General features: G+C 42.9%; 1 protein-coding gene across 1 annotated transcript in view; it reads left to right on the forward strand.

Annotated features, from left to right (window-relative positions):
• Positions 1-11,166, forward strand: part of KL (klotho) — a 36,460-nt gene extending 25,294 nt beyond the window's left edge. The window contains exons 3-5 of the mRNA XM_075851708.1: positions 995-1,263; positions 4,610-5,720; positions 6,374-11,166. Of these exons, the coding sequence (XP_075707823.1) occupies positions 995-1,263; positions 4,610-5,720; positions 6,374-6,711 (1,718 nt within the window). The 3' untranslated portion in view covers positions 6,712-11,166. The remainder of the gene's footprint in view (positions 1-994; positions 1,264-4,609; positions 5,721-6,373) is intronic.
• Positions 11,167-22,064: the final 10,898 nt, after the last annotated feature.

The raw sequence follows: 22,064 nt of genomic DNA on the forward strand, positions 1-22,064 counted from the left end.
AATAAAGGCATAAAAAATAGACATTGTAATAAGAAAAAAATAGAAAAAAAATGGCAAGTGTCCTGGATATTTTAAAGGAGTTTTTCAGCCCCATGAATATTTTGATTTTAAAATAACTGCATATGAATTAAAATAACCCAAAAATAAATAAATAATAAAAAAAAGGTATATTTACCTTACAAATCCCCCACCACTCACATGCTGATGGCTCCCTGATCTCCTACCGGTCTTTGTGTACGTTTCTCCAGTAATGATGTTTAGTCTGGTCACATGGCTGCACCAGCCAATCACTGGCTACAGCCGTGATGTCAGTAAGGTTGACAGGTCACTGCTGTCGCCAATGATTGACTGTAGTTGTCATGTGTCAAGATGGCTCATCACTGGATTGTCGTAAACAAAGATTGGCGAGGACCAGGGAACCGTTGCAGCGGGAGCAGTGGCATATTCAAAGGTGAGCATAACTCTTTTTTTTCTTTCTTTTTGAATCACAATGAGTTGATTTACATTTTTTGTGTGTCTGGAAAACCCCTTTTAGCTGTTAAAGGGGTTATCCGGGTTATTCAAATTGATGACCTATCCTTAGGATAGGCCATAAATATTAGATTGGTGGGGGTCCAAACGTCAGAACCCCTGCCGATCAGCTGTTTGAAGGGGCCGCAGCCTCTTTATTGTTTATAGTTCTACTGTCCGTTTGTGCTCGCACGCGCTGTTACATTTGTAGCGGCTGTGCAAGTTATTGCATCACTGTCCCATTCCCTAAGGATGATCGGCGGGGGTTCTGACATTTGGACCCAGACCGATCTAATATTGATGGCCTATCCTAAGGATAGGTCATCAATTTTACTAACTCCTAGCAATGGGGACTTCACCGTCCAATTAACAAGAAGGTGTAAGACTAATTCAGATTATAGTGATGCTTTTATGTAGTAAAAATACAGTAAAAGGGAGAATTGAATATTGTTTGAATGACATTTTCTCTCTGTATCACTTTCAGCAATTAGAATAGATGGTGTGAACGTCATCGGATATACTGCCTGGTCTCTTATGGATGGCTTTGAGTGGCATCGGGAGTACAAGATTAGGCGAGGATTATTTTATGTCGATTTTGCAAGTCAAAACAAAAAGCTAATGCCAAAATCTTCAGCTTTATTTTTTCAGCAACTTATTAAAAAGAATGGATTTCCACCATTACAGGAAAATCAACCTGTCCAAGGAACATTTCCATGCAATTTTGCTTGGGGAGTTACTGCATGCACAATACAGGTAATTAGATGTTACTTTTTAGTTAGTAGTTGTAGTTTTAGTGCTTATTGCAGACTTTTATTGCAAGCTTATTGCCGTTAGGGGATATATATATTTTTTTAATGTATGAATGGTTGTTTTATTTTTTAAAGAGGTTGTAAACACTAACTATGCCCCCCCTCCAACAAAAAAAAAGGAAAGAAAAGAAAATACTACAAATGTATGTGATGTGTTTCTGAACTACTGTAATTACAGACACAGTATATAAAAGGGTCAGGGATTTTCTTTTTTACTAATATTAGTATTTCACATTCATTGGTCTCTGCAACAGCCATATCTAGAGTTCTGGACCCAGAATCAGAATGAAGCTGCTCTCTCTTCATCTCTACCAGCAAGATGTCATAGCATTATCTAAAGCACCAACGTGCAGCTGATTTAAGCTGACCATACAGAATTGTCTGCCCCTACTTTTTCTTGCTTAGTGCAATTTGTCATGATACCAACTCAATACAATCTCGCGCTATCCAGTAAAGAAGTTCCGCATACCAAAAATTTTTTTTAACATGGGAATCTATGGGTGACGGATGGCACCTGTGGCATCTGTCACAATCATCTAGTGAAAAAACATATATAATTGTATGTTTTTTAATATGAGAGTCTATTGGCCAATGGACGCCTCTGATGGATGCAATCCGTCGCCCATAGACTCCAATATTAAAAAATGTATACGTTTAACATATACTTTTTTTACTGGATAACTGTGACGTATGCTTTTTCAACATGCGAGTCTATGGACAACGGATGCCTGGTGGATGACATGCATTGGAGGTATACATTTTTTTTTTTACATGTTTGTTTAACATCTCACACCATACATCTCGGGTTAACTAGTTACATAGTTTGTACGATTGAAAAAAGACACATGTCCATCAAGTTCAACCAAGGAAAGGGAAGGGAAAAATTTCTACACATAGGAGCTAAAAAAAAATTGTTCTAGGAAATGATCTAAGCCTTTTTTAAAGCATCTACTGTCCCTGCTGTGACGGCTCCTGCGGTGACTATTCCATAGATTCACAGTAAAGAAGGATTGTCGTTTCTGCAGGTTGAACCTTTTTTTCTCCAGACGGAGGGACCGCCCCCTTGTTTTTTGAGGGGGTTTAAAATGGAACAGGATTTCACCATATTTTTTGTATGTGCCATTAACCCCTTCCCGCCGCAGCCCTTTTTCAGATTTTCATTTTCGTTTTTTCCCTCCCCACCCTCCAAAAGCCATAACGTCTTTATTTTTCCGTCGATATAGTACTATGAGGGCTTGATTTGTGGGACGAGTTGTAGTTTTTTGTAGCACCATTTATTTAGCAATATAATGTACTAGGAAACGGGGGAAAAAATATTTGTGGGGTAGAAAATTAAAAAAACAGCGATTCCTCCATGATTTTTTGCGCGCCGTTTTTATGGGAATTCACTGTGCAATTAAAGCAACATGTTAATTTCATTCTGTGGGTCAATACGATTACAGCGATACCAAATATATATAGTTTTTTCTATATTTTACTACTTTTACAAGTGTCGCCAAATTCCGAGAGCCATAACTTTTTTATTTTTCCGTCGATTAAGTGGTATGAGGGCATATTATTTGCGGGATAAGCTGTAGTTTTTAATTATACTATTTTGGTGTAGATACGACGGTTTGATCACTTTTTACTTCATTTTTTGTAAGAGATTAGGTGACCAATGTATTGCAGCATATCGTGATTAATAGGTTTGCAAAGATGGCGGACCTGGGGGCCTTCATTAGGCCCCCAGGCAGCCATAGCAACCATTGCCCCCCCACCGCGATTGCGTTGCGGGGGGCGCGATGAGCTTTTAGAGGGGTTCGCCCCCCTCTTTCTAAGGAATTAAATGCTGCGGTCGCTATTGACCGCAGCATTTAACGAGTTAAACGAGCGGAATCGCACTCGAGCGCGATGCTGCTCATTACTCTGAGGTGTCGGCTGTAACAAACAGCCGACACCTGCATCGTATGGAGCGGGTTCACTCCGTGAGCCCACTCCATACTTCCCCTACCCGACTTTGGCGTATGGATACATCAAATGTCGGGAAGGGGTTAATATATTTATATAAGTTAATCATGTCCCCCCCTTAGTCGTCTTTTTTCAAGGCTAAATAGGTTTAATTCTTTTAATCTTTCCTCATAACTTAGATTCTCCATGCCCCTTATTGGCTTCGTTGCTCTTTGTATTTTTTCTAACTCCAGGGCATCCTTTCTATGAACTGGAGCCCAGAACTGAACTGCATATTCTAGATGAGGCCTCACTAATGCTTTGTAAAGTGGTAATATTACATCCCTGTCCCGTAAATCCATGCCTCTTTTAATACACGACAATATCTTTCTGGCCTTTGAAGCAGCTGATTGACACTGCATGCTGTTATTGAGTTTATGATTTACAAGTACACCCAGATCCTTCTCAACAAGTGAATCCGCCAGTGTAGCGCCCCCTAGGACATATGATGCATGCAGGTTGTTGGTACCCAGATGCATAACTTTATATTTATCTACATTAATCTTCATTTGCCAACTGGATGCCCAAACACTTAGTTTGTTTAAATCCGCTTGTAATTCACGAACATCTTCCATAGTCTGAACTATATTACATAGCTTGGTGTCATCTGCAAAAATGGAAATAGTGCTATTAATCCCATCCTCTATATCATTAATAAATAAGTTTAATAATAGTGGTCCCAGCACTGAATCCTGGTGTACTCCACTTATTACCGGGGACCATTCAGAGTAGGAATCATTGAACACAACTCTCTGGATACGGTCCTTGAGCCAATTCTCAATCCAATTACAAACTATACTTTCTAAACCTATAGTCCTTAGATGGAGTTAAAGAGATAAAGTAAGGGAGGACACATCTGTAGATGGGAAAGTTCACCCTTATCCATTCGGAATTCAAATATTTTCCCCTATCATGATTTTCGTCATTGTCATTCGTCATTTCGTCATTGTCATACATTGCATTATATCTGGAATATTACTTCTAAGTATCATTTATTTCCTTTATTTTCTCCTCGTGATTATAGTGTTTAGTCAGTAATGGCTGAAAAAAGCGCAGTCCAGTTCTTATATCTGTTATGACCAATGGAACTAATTTTGTGGCTGGAGCTTCTACTCCATAAAAAGAGGAATTTACAGTGCAGATTTTTTTTCCCAATGATAGACGTAAGCCAGGATTATGATCATAGTTTGTAGCTCATAGAAGCAGTTCTAGGGACATTTCTTGGAACTGTTTTCTGGATAACATTGCAATGTATGACATTTTTGGTTTTATGTATGTTTATTTTTGTTTTTTTTGTTTGGCAGATTGACACAATACCGGCCCAGTTCAATGACCCTAGTGTCTATGTATGGGACATGAATAAGACTAAGGGACTTACAAAAGTGGAAGGTCTGAAAATGCCAAAAAGAAAAACCCATTGTGCTGACTATGCCTCTATAAGGCTTCAAATATCTATGCTACGCTCAACACATATTAACCATTTTTACTTCTCACTGAAATGGAGTTCTATCGTTCCTTATGGAAACATTTCTCAGATCAATCACAGCATTTTGCACTATTACCAATGTTTTGTAAACGAGCTTGTTCACGTTAACATTACACCGGTGGTGGCTTTGTGGCAGCCTATGGCCGAACACCAAGGAATGCCTTTAAAACTCTATAAAATGGGAGGATGGGACTACATACACACTATTAATGCTTTTGTTGAATATGCCCGGCTGTGTTTTAAAGAACTTGGAAAATTTGTGGCCATCTGGGTAACCATGCATGAGCCCCCAGTGAGAAATTTAACCTCAACATCAGGGCACAACCTTCTAAAGGCCCATGCATTAGCTTGGCATCTGTATGACAAGGAATTCCGAAAGTCTCAAAAAGGAAAGATCTCTTTGGCTCTTCATGCTGATTGGGTGGAACCTGCTTCTCCTTTTTCTCGAAATGATAACAACACAAGTGAGCGGGTTTTAGAATTCGAGATTGGTCGACTAGCAGATCCAATATTTCTCAGTGGAGATTATCCAAAAGTAATGCGTGAATGGTTAAGTCTGAGGAACAGTCATGGGGTATTTGACTTTCATTTACCTCACTTTACAGAAAATGAAAAGAACTTGATCAAAGGGACCTTTGATTTTTTTGCCTTAACCCATTATACTACTGAACTTGTGCACTGGGAGATGGAAGATACTGTGAGATATGACTATGGTCTTGAAGTTCAATTTATCACTGACAGCACGTTCCTACATTCTCCACATAAGTACGCTGTGGTTCCCTGGGGACTGCGAAAAATATTAAACTGGATAAAATCCAAGTATGGGGATATCCCGATATATGTCCTGGGAAATGGAATTGATGATGGCAAACTGGATGACAAGTTGAGGATCTATTATATTCAGCATTATATTAATGAGGCATTAAAAGGTACATAACTTTTTTTTAAAAAATTGCATTTGAATGTATTACCATTGTATTACACTAAAAGCAGTAGGATACTGGTGAGTTGTGACTCCAGAGGCCAGTAAAGAACAATATGTCATATTAGTGTTGCTAAATACAGCAGCATGCAATGAAGGAAAGAATGGAGAAAAGAAGGGAAGAAGAGGACCATTAATGGAAGGTAAAAGATGGGAGAAAGAGAAAGAAAAAAGAAGGAAAGGAGGGAAACGGAAGCCAAAATAAGGTAGGAAAGAAAAGGCAAAAGAGAGGAGAGACTGGAAAAAGAAGTTAAAAAAAGGCAGGGAAATGAGGGAACTGAGGGGAAGGAAAAGAAGGGAGGGGAATGGAAGTGGAAAGAAGGGAGGGAAGGGAAGGAATAGAGCAAAGAGAAAGAAAGGAAGGAAGGAGTGGAAGGAAACGGAAGGGAAAAGAAAAATTGAAGAGAAAAGAAAAGGAGGGAGGGGAAGGGAGGGAAAAAGGATAGGTTAGATACAATAAAGCATGAAGGATTTTCACAGTTGCCTCTGTAAGACTTTACACATCCCACAGTCTAGACCTTATCCTTAGCAGATTATCAGAAATCCTTTAGGATGCATCACCATTGTTGTGAACTCAAATATTTTATTTATCTCTTTCAGCCACTCTGATAGATGGAGTAGATCTTCGTGGATATTTTGTCTATTCTTTCACTGACAAGATGGATCCCCAGTTTGGATTGTTCAAATATGTTGCCAATAAATATGAGGCTAAAGATTCAAAGAGTGTATATAGAAGAGTCATAGATAATAATGGATTTCCTAGTGTGAATACTACTCCAGCCCCCTGTCCAGAGGAGATTTTTGAGTGCACAGACTGTCATATGTTTCAGACAAGAAAATATTTGTTTGCTTTTGTCGCTTTCATGAGTTTTGTATTCATTGTCTCTGTCTTTATGATCACATATTATTCAAAAAAGGGCAAAAGGAGATATAAGTAGGAAAACACAAAAATGTTCTGGTAGAACCAGGTTAGGTGAAGAAGGGCCTTGACTACGGCTTGGCAGAAAGCCCTTTGCCTCTTAGGCACACTGTCAACAGGATTTCCAACTGGTGATTTGGGTGACATGAGTGACTATTGTTGGTATAACTTGGTGGATCCTAATTATTTTGCACAGTAAATGGATCCATTTCATGAAGATGGTGCTGAGAACACCACTATTTGCAGAGCTGACTTATAAAACTGTGAATAAATATATAAATAGTAATATAAAAATAATAATATAAACTAGGTATGTGCTTTGTAGAGCTCTATTTTTAATATGCTTCCTGTTGGAATCTTAACTAGATATGTTCTGTAATTCGAATTAAATTATTTTTTACTATTACATCCAGTATCAGACACTCAGGATATTTAGACAATAAAGTGACCATTATATTTATTGAAATACATTTTATTTAGCTCATCGTAACATCCACTGTTTATAACTCATGACATCTCAGATCAGGGTATCAGGAGTTGTCTGTGACTTGGATTTATGACCAATCACAAGTACAGGCACATGTGGTTGGTCCTAGATCCAGAAAGTTTTTTGCTATACAATATGAGGCTGTATTATCTAATCACTGTGGGATAGAGGTTCCTTTATCTAGGTCTAGTCCCATTCAAGGGGTTGTGCACTACTGGACAACTGATGACCTATATATGATAGGTGGGGGGTCCGACACCCGGACCCCGCACCGAACAGCTTCTCCGGCTGCCTCCATGCACCGGACGTCCATCTCAGAAGCAGTTGGAATAGCGGCCGATTCAAGTGAATCGGAGCAGAGCTGCAGTTCGGCAGCACGGCCGCTATGCAATGTACGGAGCCAACTGCTTCCTGCTCTGTACATTGCATACTGTGCAATGACATCCAATACACTCAGGCAGCTGAAGCAGCTGATCGGTGCGGGGTCCTGGTGTCGGACCCACATCAATGATATACTGATGATCTATCTGGTGGACAGGTCATCTGTTGTCTGGTGGTGGACAACCCCTTTAAGCTCTTCACAGCAGATCAAATTGATATCCAGGATGCTTACATTTTTAAGATGATGTTTTTGTTGCTAGTCAATCAATCTTTCACACGATGAATCTTACTGTAATATTGTCCTTTTTCTTAGAAGGGTTCTCTTAAAATAAGCTAATTACAGGGTGCTGGGACTCCCAGAGACCAGCTTTAATTTTCAGGAGAACCTGGCAGCAAATGTCTAATTGTCCTGCAGCGCCACCGCAGGAAAAAATGAATCATTACATGGTCTCCACTGAAATCAATGGGTGGTTTATGTAATGCATGAACGTGCTGGATCCTCCAGAGACAGAGGCACTCTTTGTAGACACTCTCTACTCGATATAATTGATAGACGTCCCAAACAAAGGACTCCCTCTATTAATTCAGAATACCCTAATAGGATTTTGGAAAATGTGTTTTCTTGACCAGACAACCCCTTTAAAGAACAACCTCCATTCCACCTTTGTTATAGAGCAACCTCTGCTGGTCAGCAGCTATGAACTTCCATTCAACCTCTGTTATAGGGCAACCTCTGCTGGTCAGCATCTATGAACTTAGATCATCTGAAAAATGCTGCCGGGGAACAATTTCAAGTCGGTCTCACTGGTCATGATTCTAAATGAATATAAAAGTATATATAAATAGTACAGTAGCCTGCCAGTCTACACAATTGGTGAATATTTGTTCCATGTCCTCTTGACCTGAAGAGATCTTGTAGTTTTGTGGATAAAATATTTGCATTTTATATTAAGGGTAAGGCACCACGGAGCGGCACTGAGCCGGTCGCGATGTGGCTGAAAATTGTGCCGGCATGCTGTCATCAAATTGCAAAAATAGAAAGGACGGAATGCAGTACAACTTAGGCTTCGTTCACATCTGCACCAGGGTCCCGTTCCGACGTCCCGTCGGAGCTTTCCGTCAGAACGGGTCCCTGACTGACACAACGGGACCCTGACTGACACCCTGACTGACGTCACCATTGATTTCAATGGTGACGGATCCGGTGCCAATGGTTTCCGTTTGTCTCCATTGTCAAGGGTTCCGTTGTTTTGATGGTATTAATAGCGTAATCAACTACGCTATTGAACGAAGATGTGAATGAAGCCTTAGAATGAGGCCAGAAAGTTCAATCTTGGTTTGATCAGACCACAGAATGTTGTTTCTTCCAGTCTGAGAGTCCTTTAGGTGCTTTTTTGCAAACTCCAGGTGGGCTTTCATGTGTCTGTAATCAGAAAAGTTTTGTGCATAAGTAACAACGGAATCCTTGCACAACGGAGACAAACGGAAACCATTGGCACCGGATTTGTCACCATTGAAATCAATGGTGATGGAAACGGAAACCTTTGGTTTCCGTTTGTGTCAGTCAGGGCTCCGTTCCTACGGAAAGCTCAGTCGGAATGAAGCCCTAGCGCAGATGTGAAGCCTTAATGCTATTCTATTAGTGCTGACGACATGGAGCTACATGTATGTTGGGTACTAGTGATGAATGGAGACCACTGCACCAGCTCCCACTGTAGTCAGAAGGTTAAAGTAATTGTTTCTGCTCAATCGAGATCTGCTCCATTAAGCGGGGCATACACATTTGATGACATTTTGGCCGGATCGACCAGCGATCATATATCTATGGGGCAGCCAAATAGTAAGTAGAAAGATTGGGCATGCTGGATTCTAAGGGTATGTTCACACGGCTTATTTACGGATGTAATTCGGGCATTTTCCGCCTCGATTTACGTCCGAAAATGCGCCTCGATAGGGTTGGCAAACATCTGCCCATTCATTAGAATGGGTCTTACGATGTTCTGTGCACACGGTCATTTTTTTTTGAAGCCCCGCTGTCAAAAGGCAGCGTGTAAAAAAGTCGCCCGCGTCAAAGAAGTGCCTGTCACTTCTTCAGACATAATTGGAGCCGTTTTCCATTGACTCGATGGAAAAGCAGCTCCAATAACGTCCGTAATGGACGCAGCGAAATAGCGCCTCAACATGCCATGACGGCTGAAATTACGGAGCTGTTTTCTCCTGAAAACAGCCCCGTAATTTCAGCCGTTACGGACGCTGCCGTGTGAACATACCCTTACCATCATTATTCCCGGGGGAGATTACCAGCTTCCAGAGGTATCTCCCTTTCCCTTTTGAAATAAACATGTATGCTTGGATGTTTGGATGTTTATGGGGTGACCGGAAGAGAAAGCTGTTAGATTTATGTGAATGGACGGCATTGGTCTGTAAATGAAACGTGCTTCTAATTAGTCTCGGGTCTTATTTGTCAAAACTGTCAAAAAGAGAAAACGGTCTTGTTGCCCATAGCAACCAATCACAGTGCAGTTTTTATGTCCTTAATTGCTGTGGTAAAAAGAACGCCGACCTCTGATTGGTTGCTATGGGCAACACTCCGAGTTTCTCTTTTAGACAGTTTTTGATAATTGAGGCCCATAAAATTAAAGCTGGATTTGCACAGATTGTTAAAATTAAAACGGTATTCTAACCAAATTATCTATGTATCTATAGCAGCCTTAGGGCCCATTCACATGAACGTGAATAACCATAGCCATTGAAAAGTGGAGGGAAACATTTAAAGTAAATAATTCTCACCCTTTAAAATATATATATATATATTATAATAAATAAACTTGTGCTAGATTAGGTCTGCACACTATGTATGTGTATTCAATTTACACACAAGTACAAAATTAAAATAAAACTTCACTTTCTAGCTTATACATTATTTTTTTTTAAGTATTAGGGTATGTTCACACACAGTGTTTTCAGACGTAATTCGGGCGTTTTACACCTCGAATTACGCGTGAAAAAACGCTCTTAATACGCCTAAAAACATCTGCTCATTGCTTTCAATGGGAATTACGATGTTCTGTTCCCACGAGCCTTTATTTTACGTGTCGCTGTCAAAATACGGCGCATAAAATAAAGGCTCGTCAAACGAAGTGCAGGACACTTCTTGAGACGTTTTTGGAGGCGTTTTTCATTGACTATTGAAAACAGCTCCAAAAACGGCGGCGAAAAATGCCGCGAAAATCGCGAGTGGCTTTAAAAACAGGGAAAACAACTCCTGATTTTCAGACGTTTTTGGTTAAGTGTGTGAACATGCCCTTATGGGAACCTAAAAAAATGTCATACATGAGTTTTATCTTGATCAGTTGATCAATGAATGGGCGGCAGATATCAGAACAGGGCGTTGAGCATCTGCCTGTCCTCAAACCTTCCGAGAGATAAACGTTAGTTAAATGCTGGAAAATCTTCTTGTATGGCAGAACATATTTCGAGGCATATATAATTATTGGCACATATTGTTTTAATCGTAAAAAAATAAAAAATTATTTACTATGGATCACATTGTTTATGTCTTATAAAACGAGAGTGATAAGATTTCATGAGATTTTTTACATTTATTATTTGGCTGTATAAAATGTGATTTCAGAAGAAATCATTCATGTCTTATATTGAAAATGAAATAAAAGGTTATGATTTATGTTGATGAAAATCTTGTATCTTATATGTCTTTCAAAGTTTAAATAAAAAACTCTTTTGTTTTTTCATATTTACACCTTATATATTACAGTAGTTTATCAGCCCAAAGGGAGTGGAAGTCTTTCTGCATTTGGTATAAAAGTAATGTTTTATGGTGAACTTTCCTTTTTAGGGTTCAATAACGCCATCTTGTGGGTAAATATGTAAAAGCATGCAGATGATTATCCCATCTCGTTGACAAAATAATTTTATATATTGATATAATAAATATGATATTGATATAAATAATAATAACTAGGTCATAACTAGAATTCATGGGGTCCAATAACAATATTTAGACCGGGACTTCGTGAAACTAACGTGGCTTTCCAAATTACTTTATGAAAAGGTCATCTGAAAACAAAGGATCTAGGGACGAAAGAATGGGATGGTGGTGAGTATTTGAAGCATCACTGGTCCTTATGGCACTGCACTGGCTCCTAACCTCTAGTTCTGCCACTGCAATATAAGTATATGAGCATATCATCACCTATTAAAAAATCATATGCTGTACCTTGGGTAATCAATAGATTATCGCAGATATAAGTCACCTTACATGTCTGTAATAAGTACAACTTCTCTATAGTCCCCATAATTGTGTACATTTAGTACCAGAGGATCCTCCTGTGGGCTCTAGTTCAGAGCCAGGTTAAGGGTGTCTAGTATACGGAGCAGTGTAATTTATTGGGGCCCTCCACCAACTCCAGACAAAGATAAAGCCATCACAGAAGGGGCACAAGCATGTGACATGGACTGTGAGCATACAGACTAAGGGTATATTCACACGGCTTATTTACGGACGTAATTCGGGCGTTTTACGCCTCGAATTACGTCCGAAAATGCGCCTCGATAGCGTTTACGCATCGCTGTCAAAAGACGGCGCGTAAATAGACGACCACGCCAAAGAAGTGTCATGTCACTTCTTCAGACATAAATAGACCCGTTTTCCATGGACTCCATGGAAAACCAGCTCCAGTTACGTCCGTAATGGACGCGGCATTCAAGCGCCTGCACATGCCGTTATGGCTGAAATGACGGGGCTGTTTTCTCCTGAAAACAGCCCCGTAATTTCAGCCGTTACGGACGCTGCCGTGTGAACATACACTTACAGTGCATTTGGAAAGTCTTCAGACCCTATCACTTTTTTCACATTTTGTTATGTTGAGGCCTTTTGCTACAATAAAATCAAGTTTTTCCCCATCATTCTGCACTCAATACCCCATAATGACAAAGTGAAAACAGAATTTTTTCGTTTTCTGCAAATTTATTAAAAATGAAATACTCAAACGTCGCATGGACATAAGTAGTCAGACTCTTTGCTATGACATTTTAGCTCCGGGCCCACTATTTCTCTGGATCATCTTTGAAAAGTTTCTACACCTTGATTGGAGTCCACCTGTGGTAAATTAATTTGATTGAACATGATTTGGAAAGACACACCCCTGTCTATATAAGGTCTCACAGCTGACAATGCATATCAGAGCAAAAACCAAGCCAGGAGGAGGAAAGAACTGTCTGTAGAGCTCAGAGGCAGGATTGTGTGGAGGCACAGATCTGGAGAAGGGTACAAAAAAAATTCTGCTGCACTGAAAGTTCCCAAGAGCACAGTGGCCTCCATAATTCCTAAATAGAAGAAGTTTGGAACAACCAGGACTCTTCCTAGAGCTAGCCGTCCCACCAAACTAAGTAATTAGGGGAGAAGGGCCTTGGTAAGAGAGGTGACCAAGAACCCAATGGTCACTCCAGCTGAGCTCCAAAGATCCTGTGTGCAGATGGGAGAAACTTCCAGAAGGTCAACCATCACTGCGGCCAGAGCCGGCCCTAGGATAGATGGCACCCTGTGCGAAATGATCTTTCGGCGCCCCACCCCATCATTTAAAAAAAATGCCCCATAAAAAAATTATAATGCCCCTTTAGTGCCCCCATACAGTATAATAATAATATTTAATAAAATAATATATTACAACCCCTTCAAGGACACAGTACATTGTCCTCTAATTGTGCCCACAGTATTATGCCACCTGTAGTACCCCTACACAGTATAATGTCCGCTTAGTGGCCCCCACACAGTATAATGCCCCCCTGTATATTTTGCCATATAGCCTCCCTGTAGACAGTGCCATAATCCCCCACCTCCTTTTTGTAGATCGTGCCATACAGCCCCCCACACCTTCCCCTTTTAGACAGTGCCATACAGTCCCCCACCTCCCCCTTGTAGATCGTGCCATACATTCCCCGCACCTCCCGCTTGTAGACAGTGCCCCCAAACAAAAACCAAAATTTTACTCACCTAGGCCCCGTTCCCATGACGAACTGGGCTGCTCCATGACGGGACCCTAGTACAGAGTTTCCCAACCTTTTCGGACTCGAGGCAGCACTGGAAAAACAAAATTTCCTCAGTGCCCCTCTGCCAAAAATTGTTTTGAGAAAGACAGAAAACGGCTAAGAACAAGCACTCCACTCGTAGGCCATGTTCACACACGTTTTTTGTAAGGCAAAAAAAATCTGCCTCAAAATTCCTTCAGCAACTGACAGCGTTGTGTGACCTCTTTTTTGTGTTTTTTCTTAAGCTGTTGAAGCGAATGCAAAAGACGCAGGAAAAAAAGCTCCAAACGAGCGCCACACTTATCTTCTGCCTCCTATTAATTTCTATTGGAGGTCAGAGGTGGAAACCACTTGAAGACCATCAGCCCCCCACTCACAGAAAAATGACCATCAACCCCCCACTCACAGTAAAATGACCATCAGCCCCCCACTCACAGCAAAATGACCATCAGCCCACCACTCAGTAAAATTACCATAAGACCCCCACTCACAGATTCCCCCTGTAGGTAGCTCCACACAGCCCCTTGTAGGTAGCGCCACACAACCCCTTGTAGGTAGCGACCACACAGCCCCTTGTGGATAGCGCCAGACAGCCCCCTTGTAGGTAGCGCCACACAGCCCCTTGTGGGTAGCACCACACAGCCCCCTTGTGGGTAGCACCACGTAGCCCATTGTAGGTAGCACCACACAGCCCCCTTGTGGGTAGCGCCAGACAGCCCCCTTGTAGGTAGCGCCACACAGCCCCCTTGTAGGTAGCGCCACACAGCCCCCTTGTAGATAGCGTCACACAGCCCCCTGTAGAGTGTGCCACACAGCCCCCTGTATAGAGGGCCACACAGCCCCCTGTAGGGAGTGCCGCACAGCCCCCTGTAGGGAGTGCCGCACAGCCCCCTGATAGGAAGTGTCGCAAAGACCCCTGGTAGGGAGTGCCGCACAGCCCACAGCCCCCTGGTAGGGAGTGCCACACAGCCCCCTGGTTGGTAGTGCCCACAGCACCCTGGTTGGTAGTGCCACACAGCCCACAGCTCCCTGGTTGGTAGTGCCACACAGCCCACTGGTTGGTAGTGCCACACAGCCCACAGCCTCCTGGTTGGTAGTGCCACACAGCCCACAGCCCCCTGGTAGGTAGTGCCACACTGCCCACAGACCCCTTGTAGGTAGTGCAAGGACTACGAAATGACCGATAGCTGGCGGGCAATAGACATTCAAAAAAGGACAACTGTGCAGGAGCACACAAAATACCCAGCTTTCCCAGCTATCAAATAAATGTGTGGAAATAAACTAAGTTATAACTTTTATTTAGTCTGATTAAAGGATTAATCCTTTTAGCTTGATTAAATAAAAGTTATATCTTAGTTTATTTCCACACTTTTTTTTGATACCCGGGAAAGCTGGGTATTTTGTGTGCTCCTGCACAGTTGACCTTTGTAGGTAGTCCCACACAGCCCACAGCCCCCTGTAGATAGCAACCCCCTCCTTCCAGTAAAGATAGCGCCACCGTAGCTCCCTGAAGGAGCGGAATCCCCGTGAGGCCGGGGATTCCGGTCCTGGAGCGCTGCTTGATGCCTCTGTCCATATATGGACAGTGACATTAGGGAAAACTCCTGAGGCGGAATCCCCGTCCACAGCGTTGCAGACGCTATGACCGTCGATTCCACTCCAGGAGAAGTTCCTGTCGTCTATGTCCATGATGTCATTGGCTTCTCCTGGAGTGGAATCCCCGGTCATAGAGTCTGCAATGCTGTGACCGGGGATTCCGCTTCAGGAGTTTCCCCTGATGTCACTGTCCATATATGGACAGAAACATCAAGCAGCGCTCCAGGAGCTGAATCCCCGGCCACACGGGGATTCCGCTCCTTCAGGGAGCTACTGTGGCGCTAGTAGACAGCAGAGCAGGGAGATACCTCCCTGCTCTGCTATAGTGCCCCCTGTAGATAGCAACCCCCCCTTCCAGTATAGATAGCGCCACTGTAGCTCCCTGAAGGAGCGGAATCCCCGTGTGGCCGGGGATTCCGGTCCTGGAGCGCTGCTTGATGCCTCTGTCCATATATGGACAGTGACATCAGGGAAAACTCCTGAAGCGGAATCCCCGGTCACAGCGTTGCAGACGCTATGACCGTCGATTCCACTCCAGGAGAAGCTCCTGACGTCTGTGTCCATGACGTCATTGGCTTCTCCTGGAGTGGACTCCCCGATCATAGAGTCTGCAATGCTGTGACCGGGGATTCTGCTTCAGGAGTTTTCCCTGATGTCACTGTCCATATATGGACAGAGGCATGAAGCAGCGCTCCAGGACCGGAATCCCCGGCCACATGGGGATTCCGCTCCTTCAGGGAGCTACGGTGGCGCTATCCTGGAAGGGGGGTTTGATATCTACAGGGGGCACTATAGCAGAGCAAAGGAGGTATTTCCCTGCTCTGCTGTCTACTAGCGCCGCTGTAGCTGAAGGGAGCTACAGTGGCGCTAGTAGACAGCAGAGCAGGGAGATAACTCCCTGCTCTGCTATAGTGCCGTCGCTACCACTATAGCAGCCACAACAGCTGCTAGCGGCGCCACCGCCCTCATGCCCGGTGTCACCGCTAGCAGCCGCTATGGCTGCTACAGCGGTAGCCACTAAGTGAAGAAGCGCCCGGGTGCGACTGCAGTTAGTGTGGGTATCCCCGCTGGTAGTTGCAACGGCTACACACACCCGCTGGTGCCCCTCTTGCCGTGTGGCGGCTGGCGCCCTGTGCGACCGCACTGGTTGAACATAGCTAAGGCCGGCCATGACTGCGGCGCTCCACCAATCTGGGCTTTATGACAGAGTGCCCAGAATGTAGCCTCTCTTCAGTAAAAGACACATGAAAGCCGCCTGGAGTTTGCAAAGAAGCACCTAAAGTACTGTGAGAAACAAGATTATGTGGTCTGATGAAACCAGTGTGAGGGTATGTTCACACGGCGGGGGTCCGTAACGGCTGAAATTACGGGGATGTTTCAGCCTGAAAACATCCCCGTAATTTCAGCCGTACCGGCATGTGCAGGCGCTTGAACGCCGCGTCAATTACGGCCGTAATTAGCGCTGCTATTCATTGGAGTCAATGAATAGCGGCTCCAATTACGGCCAAAGAAGTGACAGGTCACTTCTTCTACGCGGGCGTCTATTTACGCGCCGTCATTTGACAGCGGCGCGTAAATATACGCCTCGTGTGAACAGACAAACGTCTGCCCATTGCTTTCAATGGGCAGATGTTTGTCAGCGCTATTGAGGCGCTATTTTCAGACGTAATTCGGGGCAAAAACGCCCGAATTACGTCCGTAAATAGGCCGTGGTGTGAACATACCCTGAATGTCCTTGCCCTGTGAACATTCTTGCTCTGTGAACGGCCACTGCCCACCAGAGCCCTGACTTGAACCCAATCGAACATCTCTGGAGAGACCTGAAAATGTCTGTACACCGACGGTCCCCTTCCAACCTGACAGAGCTTGAGAGGATCTGGATAGAAGAATGGCAGAAAATCCCCAAATCCAGGTGTGCAACCCTCGTGGCATCATACCGAGGAAGACTGGAGGCTGTTATCACTGCCAAAGGTGCTTCAACTAAGTGCTGAGTAAAGGGTCTGAATAGTTATGTCAGTGCAAGATTTTAGTTTTTCCTTTTCAATAACTTAGCAAAGTTTACTAACATTCTGTATTCACTCGGTCATTTTTTTTTTATATTTTAGTACAAGGCCTCATCATAACAAAATGTGAAAAAAGTGAAAGGGTCTGAAGACTTGCTGAATGCATTGTATATACATAGGTCTGTGTGGTCCGCATGCTGCAGCCAGTCTGCAGTCACTCTCTTATACATACCTCCTAACTTTTAACAAATGGACAGAGGCACAAACTCTGACAATTTTCCTCTATTAAGCCTCCTAACTATCGGTGTTCACAAGATTTTGTGGAAACGACAACTCCCAGCATTCCCGGAAAGTCTGCAGCTCTCGGGACATGCTGAGAGTTGTAGTTTCAAAATAGAATGAATAGAGGGTCACAGGTACCTGAACAAGTCAGAATCTTATTTGTGATCCAGTTGTGAATTAAAACAAATATTACTAGCAGTATTAGAACTGCAAGTCCCAGCATGTCTAGGTCCACTCTGTACATAATTACTCCCCTGAACGGGTTAATTATCGGGTGTATCATCCACTTCTCTTCAGAACGCCCAGCTTCTGCCAGATCACGCTGTGACGTCACTCACAGGTCCTGCATCGTGTCGGCCACATCGGCACCAGAGGCTTCAGTTGATTCTGCAGCAGCATCGGCGTTAGCAGGTAAGTCGATGTAGCTACTTACCTGCAAACGCCGATGCTGCTGCAGAATCATCTGTAGCCTCTGGTGCCGATGTGTCCCCGCTCGTCTGACACGATGCAGGACCTGTGAGTCTCGAGAACACGCTGTGTCTGCACTGCCAGAAGCTGGGCGTTGTGAAGAGAAGTGGATGATACTTCTCATCAGAACGGCCAGCTAGTAAAAGTATAAAACGCCCCGATGTACGCACATAATACACGCCCACTTGGACTTTTACTTTTAAACACACCCACTTGGACTTTTGCAAGCCTCATTTGCATAACTACAAAAATGGTCATAACTTGGCCAAAAATGCTCGTTTTTTAAAAATAAAAACGTTACTGTAATCTACATTGCAGCGCCTATCTGCTGCAATAGCAGATAGGGGCTGCAAAATCTGGTGACAGAGCCTCTTTAAGACATGGCCTGTTGGGGTTCTTTGAGGACAGGTTTGGAATGGTATGCCCCATCTCCGGTCGGCTCATTTTGTCTTGGTAAATGTGAAACTTTTCTGTACAGGCCTAACTTAATACTTCAGGGCCCAAATGCAAAATCTGTAACAAGGGCTCCAACTACCATGTGTCATTTAGAATAATGGTGTCTACCTTTGTGGCAGAGGCACCCAGACTTTTCAGAGTTCCCAGCTCATCTCCTACAAGGAATAAAAGGGGTGAGGAGGTGGTTGGCTTGATCCACTACTAGGAAGGGGATCCAAATTTATATTTTTTGCAGTTCCCTTTGATTTACATTCTTCTGTACCCACAATCACAATTTGTATTTTTAAAAGTTCCATGTAGTCAAAAAATCTACAGTACTAGAAAAAGTACCCGGCGCTGCCCGGGTATAAGGTATTGGTCTGTCTGTTTGTGTGTTCATTGGATTTGTTCCAAGGGTGCCCAGGAGGCCAATCCATGCCCTCGTATTTTCTTGGTTTACGGGGAAATTGCTAGTAGCCCTATATACCCCGGCAGTTACACACTGCTTATTTCAATTTTAACTTCCTAAATAACTAAGAGCTAAACTGCTAGGAAATGGAGTCATAAGATTGTGCCAGAGCCTGTTAATTAACCCCTTAATGACCAGCCTATTTTGGACCTTAATGACCAGGCCATTTTTTACGTTTTTCCATCGTCGCATTCCAAGAGCTATAACGTTTTTATTTTTGCGTCGACATAGCTGTATAAGGTCTTGTTTTTTGCGGGACAAGTTTTACTTTTCAATAACACCATTTTGGGGGACATATTATTTATTGATTAACTTTTCTTAACTTTTATTTGGGGGGAAATAGAAAAAAAACTGAAATTTCGCCACTCTTTTTCGCGTCTTAAATCTACGCCGTTTACCGTGTGATATAAATAACACAATAACTTTATTCAGCGGGTTGTTACGATTGCAACGATACCAAATTTGTATAGTTTTTGTATGTTTTACTACTTTTACACAGTAAAAACGCTTTTTTTTCAAAATTATTTGTTTTTGTGTCTCCGTATTTGAAGAGCCGTAACGTTTTTATTTTTTCGCCGATGCGGTTGTATGAGGGCTTTTTTTTTTTGAGGGAAGACTTGTAGTTTTTATTGGTACCATTTTGGAGTAGATGCGACTTTTTGATCACTTTTTATCACATTTTTTTAAAGTCAGTACTCACAGAAAACAGCAATTTATCCATAGTTTTTTATTTAATTTTTTACGGCGTTCACCGTGCGGGTTAAATAATGTAATAGATTTATAGTCGGGGTCGTTATGGACGCGGCGATACCAAATATGTGTAACTTTTTAACTTTATTTTGTTTTTTTAATAGTAAAGCATTTTGTGAGGGGAAAAGCTGGGTTTTTCATTTTTTTTCACATTTTTTTTTAATTAACTTTATTAAACTTTTTTTTCACTTTTTTACTAGTCCTACTAGGGGACTATAATATGCGATTCTGCGATCGCATTTATAATACACTGCAATACTTTTGTATTGCAGTGTATTACTGCCTGTCCGTTTAACACGGACAGGCATCTGCTAGGTCATGCCTGCGGCATGATCTAGCAGGCATTCACTCCAGGCAGACCTGGGGGCCTTTATTAGACCCCCGGCTGCCATTGGAGACACAGACACTCGGCGATCGTATCGCCGGGTGTCGGTGGGGGAGAGAGGGAGCTCCCTCCCTCTCTCCAAAACCACTCAGATGCGGTGCTCGCTATTGCGCACCGCATCTGATGGGTTAAACGGGTGAGATCGATACTAATATTGATCTCACCCGGCAGAGCAGGGACGCTCCCAGCCCTCAGCTGCCTCTAGCAGCTGAGAGCAGGGAGATCTGACAGTTCCCTGCTCTGTAAACTTATTCCGATGCCGCGACGCAAAAAATCTATGGCATCGGAATAAGGCCCATTAGTGACCGACGTAGAAACACGATGGGCCGGTCACTAACGGGTTAACAGCATTGGCAGTTTTATTAGCAGTTGGCCATAGACTATGGTTGGATCATAATTGAATACAGCATCATGAATGAAAGGCCACTCATTAGCACGCTGAACATGATGTGCTCTATCAGCCTGCTTTCTGGCCTGGGTTCGGACAGGAGTCTCTGTGCTTCTGAGAGCCACCTGTCTGATCTGTTGCTGAGAAAGCCGGGGCTGAGTTTGCTGAGGAGTTTCAGCAGCTCGAGCAGCAGTATAACGCATTTGATCAGCTTGCAATTGGGCAAGAGGAGTCCCTGCAGCTAGTAATGCAGCTTTCCTCCTGTCCATCAGTAATATGATTGGTCGCTATGGGTAACCGCTCCCCTGTACCTTCCCATCTAGGATTATTTTGTAAAGTGTACTAACTTCTACTGCCAGATAAAAAACATCTTTACTATAAAAGCGAATGTCTGTATTCGCTTTTATAATATTGGATCGTGATTATGTGATAATGGCTGATAACAGAGAACAGCAAGGTCGGGACCTTTACGAAAACCTTCCCGGACATCCGAAGTATCTATGTGCCAAATATGGGGTCAAATGGTTCGGGCATTTGGATGCCTATAGAGGACAGACAAACAGACATTCACTTTTATAGTATAGAATAGCAGAGTTCCCCGTCTTCACACTGGTCTATTTGTTTGTTGTTTGTGTGTGTGGTTAAAAACTTCATTTCCTACTGATATGAAGCCGACATATCCAATAAAGTCCTCCCTTTTGGAGGCATGACTGGTCTGAAAGGGGTTAAATTTCTGAGAATGCTGAAATCCACGGGCTAGGTTCTGTTGAGAGATATCAGCAGCTCAAGCAGTAGCCATGCTCTTTGCCCCAGGAGTCTTTCGTCTAAGTGCAGGTTCCCTTTTGGAAGCATGACTGGTATGAAAGGGTTTAAATTCATGAGAAAGCTCAAATCCAGTATAGGTACAGTTAGAGTAAAGAAAAATGGCTGGGTTGTTATGGAAACCTGGTCTAAAACTGTGTGCATGTGAGTGAGACTAAGAATGAAGGACCTGTTAGCGTCTACTGGCTAATACGGATCATGTGATATGGAGGAAGGTCCTTTATGTGGAAGCCAGTGGTGTCATATGTGCTTTTGTGAATACATCGAGAATGGTAGGTCCTAGAGAGCTGAAACCTGAACTAAACCTTCAGAAGCACGTGATTTACTTATGTGCCAAATATGGTGCAGATTGGTCCGGTCGTTTGGCCGTGCATAAAGAACAGGCATCAGACAACAGAAATTCATTTTTATATATATAGAGATAACCAGGGCCGGCGTTAGGGTGGGGGGAAACTGGTCAATAACATTTATGGGGGGGACCCCGGTGCTAGCGACTGCTATATTAAATTGTATCTGTGGCCTCAGGAAGCCGATACAATTGAATACTATAAGCTACAGGCCCCCTGAAGAAGCTATACGCGAAACACGCGTCGGGGCACCACTTTATCTATTGGGTCATATTACTACGCTACTGAATATGGGTAAACATATGACAACGGCCTTGTCAGGTCTTACACACAGCTAGTGCACTGTCTGTGTTCACTAGATGATAATTGTTACTTTCAACTTTTCACTTTTTCTTCTCTTTTTTCTGTCCTGACATATGCCGACCTATATTAGTATATCCCTAAGATGTGATACAATAAATGAGTGATTTTTCATGCCATATATTGCTTATACCTAACTCTTATTTATGCC

This window comes from Rhinoderma darwinii, chromosome 2 (assembly GCF_050947455.1).
Source record: "Rhinoderma darwinii isolate aRhiDar2 chromosome 2, aRhiDar2.hap1, whole genome shotgun sequence".
NCBI lineage: Eukaryota > Metazoa > Chordata > Amphibia > Anura > Rhinodermatidae > Rhinoderma > Rhinoderma darwinii.